General features: G+C 38.4%; 1 protein-coding gene across 1 annotated transcript; it reads left to right on the top strand.

Annotated features, from left to right (window-relative positions):
- Positions 1 to 2,605: 2,605 nt before the first annotated feature.
- On the top strand, positions 2,606 to 3,856 carry LOC129115303 (low affinity immunoglobulin gamma Fc region receptor II-a-like; the record flags this gene model as incomplete). Its single annotated transcript, XM_054626895.1, has 5 exons — positions 2,606 to 2,636; positions 2,861 to 2,905; positions 3,059 to 3,292; positions 3,368 to 3,623; positions 3,735 to 3,856. Coding segments are annotated over exons 1-5 (688 nt in total), but the record flags the coding sequence as incomplete, so codon positions are not given.
- Between the last annotated feature and the right edge of the window lie 2,128 nt (positions 3,857 to 5,984).

The following is a 5,984-nucleotide window of genomic DNA, read 5'->3' as shown; positions in this document are numbered from 1 at the left end:
GTAGGAAAGCTGACCGGTCAGGAGGTGCAGGAGTCGGCCGGAGCGCCAATGGGTCACTTGGTATGTAGGAGAAATAAGGAGCTGTAATTCGGAGATTTCCCACGACATCAAAGACATGTATTCATTATTCAGAAAGTACAAAGAAAACCCATAGAGGATTGATGGGAAGGTTAGGTGGGTGGTCCAAACCAAAACCAGTCTTTTCTCCAGGAGACTGATGTTCTATGAGCTCCGTCTGAGCTAGCTGTTTAAAAGAACAGAGCTGCAGATTTAAAATACACTCACTGTGGTCATCAGCTAAAATGACCTCAGGTTCACTTAAAGCAAACACCCTGACTCTACAGCCACAAATGTCAATAAATGAAACCACAATGTCTGTACAATTAACAGCTCATGATAAAATACACTTACTGACATACACGTGGACATTTAAAAGTCATGGCCTTTAACATCAATGAAACATCACAGTGTGTGTGTGCAGGGGTTTCAGAGTTTACACTCACATGTTATAATCAAAGAAAAAGATTAGATCGAACTAACATTACGTTTTCGTTCAAACCTTAAAAAAATAGGTGTGGTCGTCGTGGAGACCTTTCACTTCCAATCATGAATAAAAACCTCATGGTGGCTCCAGAGGAAAAGCCAGGGCATCACCAAAGTCAGTTTGTTTTTTCTCTGGTAAGCACTGACGTCAGAACTTCAATGGCAATGCTTTTGATATTTCAGTCTGAACAAAGTGGTGGACTGATCTACTCTAGAGCCCTGCAGCCAGTATGGCTCCTAAAAACTATGGGGTTTGGTTAGGTCTTGGCAAAAAGTTTTAAGTCAAGGTTAAAAAGGGACAAGCATTAACCGCTGGTAGAAAATAGGAAAGAAACAGTGATCCCTGAAGTCAAAAGTTCCCTGACTTCCTCCCTGTGAAGCTTTGTGGCAATCACGTGACACTACTTTCACATGTTCTCCAGGCAGACTACAGTCATACATCACATGGCCACTAGAGGTCCCTGTCAGCTAAATTTAAACACTCCAAAAACACAAATGCCCTCCTTCTTCTGATGACGACAGTAATAATGATAGTGATAATCAGTCCTGGGTTAGCAATTGAAAAAAAACTGAATTACCAGAACTCTGAGTCTATTGTTACCTGCAACATGTTCCTTTTCATCTTTATTAATTATAACAGAAAATACAGACTGAATTTACAGTTTGCCTGCAAGTAGATGCAGCTTTATTTTCATGAATATCTAACAATCCACTTTGACCATAACTGGGACAGAGTGACCACAGCGTCTCCTGCACCTATATGAACATATTTGGATTGTGAATGTGCCATGTATATATGCCTTAAAACATCAAGTCTCACTTACAAAACTGTAAAAAAAATGAATAATAATAATTGACCATATTGGGATTTGGATGAAAAAGGAAATTAAACTATTAAAATAACATTATTCAATGCTTCAATACCAGTAAAAGGCCAATATGTAGGTATGTAACGCTACTTTTCAAATTGAAAATGTAAGTATACATAATCAATTTGTTTTTGGGAACAAATGTTTTTGATGTACTGTGATGATGAACAGCAGGGGGCAGACAAAAACTTGCATCCAATATTTGTTAGTGTGTGCGTGTGTGTGTGTGTGTGTGTGTGTGTGTGTGTGTGTGTGTGTGTGTGTGTGTGTGTGTGTGTGTGTGTGTGTGTGTGTGTGTGTATGTGTGTGTGTGGTTGAGTGTTTGTGAGACCAGAAAGAAATGAAGGAAGGGTAAAGAGAAACCCATGCTTTTTTTAATCCAAACTACAATCTTTTCTAAAAACAAAACAAGGTACTTTTGTTGCCTAACCCTAAGTATTCACATTCTTTTCCTACACATAACTATGTAGTTTTGTTGCATTAACCCAACTCAGTTGTTTGATGTGAACTTTATTTTGAAAAGAATGTGTGCATTAAACAAATGGAAATCAACATGTTGTCGGAAAATGCACAAAGAACTCTCTTTTTATAAGATGTCTTACAAACGGGAGAGGATATGTTGTGCAGTTATACAACTTCACATGTTATTGCACCATTAAAGTTCAAACAGAATATAATGAGAGAAAAGAGGTCATGTATTAAGAGAACCAAAGGTTTTTCTTATACACATGACAATGCAGGAGACCAGTGAAACATCTATAAACACCTGATAAGTATCACATTCTATGATTGGTATGGTTGAAGTACAAGGTTAGAGAGTTTTATCTGGCTTACAACATGACCACTTGCTGACAAAATGCAATATGAATATCTTATTTAAACTTTCAGATAAAAATTGTTGAACTAATTTTATGTCCTGTTATAAATTATAAAATAAAGTTCCTGATTATCAGAATTAAGTTCCTTCTCATATGTGAGTTTTTGTTCTTTGGCTCCACCCACTGACATGAACTCAACCCCTGAGGCTATTTCCACCTCGACAGCAGCTCTGTGTCTGAAACAAGGTTTTTTATACTTAGCACAAAGTTAGTGCTTCATCAACAGCAGAAAAAAAGCCTCACAGGAAGAGACCACTTCTCACTTTTGAACTGACTTTCACAGTCTGATGTTCAGACAGTCAGCAGCGAGACAACATGGAGGTCACAGCTCTCTGCATCCGACTGTGTGAGTACTGACTCTGTCTCCAGTTAATAAGAACTGAATGATCAAGAGCACGTTTGAACTGTTAAATTATTTGATCTCTTGGTGCAAAATGTGTTTTTGTCCAAACCAGTTATGATATTGTACAGACTTCCAGAGCAGCTGTAGTCTCTGCAGGGATCCATAAAGCATGTGGATGCTATAAACACATCTCAGTGATGTTTAGCTCTTTTTCTTTGTCTCTCCAGCAATGAATGTGTTGTTCCTGCTGTGTGCACTTGATCAGAAAGTAGGTAAGTACCGGTTGGTTGCTCATCTATAAGACGGGAAGAGGGAGATATGTTCTGATGTGATATTGGTTATTTTGGTTCCATTATTTAAGATCTATATTCCAATAGTTTAAAAATCAAAATCCAAACAAATCTCCTTCACCTTCTTTGTTTCAGGTTCAGTGTTTATTCGCGTCGTCGCAAACAGACTTCAGTTCTTTGAGTATGAGAATGTAACTGTCCATTGTGAAGGACTCAAAGAGGAAGAACTGTTGTGTAGAACTTCTAGTAAACTGGAATCAACAGGTTCTTCCTGCATCGTTAACCATGCTTTTCCAGAAGACAGTGGACAATACTGGTGTGAGACTAGAGCGGTGAAGAGCAGCAACAGCGTCAACATCACTGTCACTGGTATGTTTGCATTAATAGAATACAATGTTAAATCATCATGACTTTAACTTGACATTCATATCAAATGTTTTTCAGATGGCTCAGTGATCCTGGAGAGTCCTGTCCATCCTGTAGAGGAGGGAGACTCTGTTACTCTACGATGCAGAAACAAGACGACCTCCTCTACCATCACAGCTGATTTCTATAAAGACGGCCTCCTCATCAGGAGCAGCTCTACGGGAAACATCACCATCCCCAATGTTTCTAAGTCTGATGAAGGACTCTACAAGTGCAGAATCTCTGATGGAGGAGAGTCAGCAGAGAGCTGGCTGACTGTCAGAGGTAAAACACAGCAATGACTCGGAATAATATCTAATATATAAGATATAATTAAGTTTAATCACTCTGTTCCTGTTTTCACTGAAGGGACCAGTTCTACCTCCTCCAGTCCTACCTCCTCCAGTCCTACATCCTCCAGTCCTACCTCCTCCAGTTCTGTCCTATGGATCGTTGTCTCTGTTTTGTTGGTGGTTCTTCTGTCGGCGGTCGGACTGCTTCACTTTGGCAATGTTTTTTGCCACAGAGGTACTTTCACTAAAATAAATTTCAGTAACAACTTTGCTGATAAGAAGCGCTAATAGCTACTGCTGACTTGTAGTCCAAGAGATCACCTGTCAATCAGTCTGTAGTCGATTGTGTTGGTAATGTTTAGTGTCTGCAGATGGTGCTGTCTTATATGAACCAAGCAAACGTTCAGGCAACAAAACCACATAGCGAGGTTTAGGAAATCCATCACGGATGTTAAGGTTAGGTCACAAAACCATAAAAACACCGTGCAACACATGGTTGAAAGTCCTGTATTTGTTGGAGCCATCCTCCTCCCCTCCCGTCTACCATAAGTGCTCCCTGTTGATATTTAACACTTCTTCACTAGCACTGACCGTAGCAAAGTCACGTTGATGTGTTAATATGTGTGTCCACCACGAAAAAGGATCCTAACCAACTATCCATTGGCATTGTTTTTGTGCTGAGCGACCCCAAAAAAACTTCTAATTAGTGTCCATATACTCAAAACCAATAGATCGCATTTATAGACTATTTCACAACCTGCCGTGATACTGGGCCGTAACAATAGTAGTCCCAAAATATGACTTTGGTTTTATCATCCCTAGGTCTGTTTGGCATTGTCTTAGTCTTTAAGAGATACGTTGGGGATAAATGTGTAGGTGCTAGTGATAATTTGAGCTTACTGGTCTTCTACCGCAGAAGAAAGTTACAGAGTAAATAAGGTAGAAGGGCCCCCCAATGTATGTAGAGTAGAGGTTAAGAGTTGGCTTTACACAGAACAAAAGCGTAACCGACTTACCTACCAACCTACATCCAAACCTTTAACCAGGTAATCACACAAGCTAGCAAATTTGGTAAGTTTATTGCATTTAGGATATACACAATATGAGGTCATCTGCATAATAAGACACACAAAAATCTTACTAATAAGAAACAATACAATAGAAGAACAGCGAAAGCAAAGTGAGACCCAGAATTGCAGATTTTTAACTTGCGAGGTTAGTCTAGCTTTCCCTCCTGCTTACAGAATGATTTGCTACGCTAAGCCCCTTGCTGGTTCCAGCTCCTTCCTTAACTAAAGATGTAAGAGTGATATTGATCTTCAAATCTAACTCTTACAGTTAATAGGTGCATAATCCCGAATGTTTAAAGATAAAGCATTCAAGTGAACAAACAGATATTCTAACTTAACTTTAGTTGTTCCAGAGCATGATTACTGATGTTGATATATTTACCTATCAGCTGACTAACAATGTGTTTCCTTCAGATGAGGATCAATTTCTCTCCAGAGCACTTTACTACACCTTGGGCCCCGGTGACACTCAACACCTGGGTAAGACTTTAGTTTATTTATTTTATTTTATTTGCACAATTGAAAAATATAAAAACATAACATAGATAAATAATATTACAGTGCAGGAAGAGGCAGAAAGCCCACTGGGCTTATTTGAAGCCTCCACCTATATAATTCACAATACTATAACGAATACAAAAATAATATACATATGGTATGAAAAATTGTTGAAATAAGCATTTTTACTTGTTGTGATTAAAAGCAAATTGAATGGTAACTGATTTTTTGAATAACCAACATTAGAGACCAATTTTCTGATTAAAAAAAGTGAAATTAGTGTTCTTAGTCAATATGTTGGCAGAGAATGCCTTATATCCTTATTATCCCGAAGGTAAGACTGAGCTCAAAACTGTCTTTTATGCCGCATACATGTCACATTGGAGGGATAGTAGAGATTGGAAAGATTCCTATATTTACTACTCAAGACGGATGTATGATTTGGTGGTATGAGGGTTGAAAAATACTGTTAATTGACTATTTAAAAGTACATATTACTATCGGTTTAATTTTCTTCTTTTAAATCTAACCTTGACTGACATAGACGTCCATGTGTGTTTGGGCACTTCCCTCCATAAGCGTCAAGTTGGATGTATCAGAGCTTTCAGCGTTTTCTGAAACATAATTCTGACTCCTTTGAAAACCTATATATGGGATGACTCCGATATGACTTGATTTTGGCACCACTTCCAACAGCATTTCCCTTTGGTCTTTTGTCACATCTTTTGTTTCTAATGCTTTTCAAATTAAGAAAACTAATATCAAAAGGTTTGACACCAATTTGGGAATTTTGGT

The sequence above is a fragment of the Anoplopoma fimbria genome, unplaced genomic scaffold (assembly GCF_027596085.1).
Source record: "Anoplopoma fimbria isolate UVic2021 breed Golden Eagle Sablefish unplaced genomic scaffold, Afim_UVic_2022 Un_contig_11528_pilon_pilon, whole genome shotgun sequence".
In the NCBI taxonomy this organism is placed as follows: Eukaryota; Metazoa; Chordata; class Actinopteri; order Perciformes; family Anoplopomatidae; genus Anoplopoma; species Anoplopoma fimbria.
Note: the sequence above shows the minus strand (reverse complement) of the source record. Positions and strands in the feature narration are given on the sequence as shown.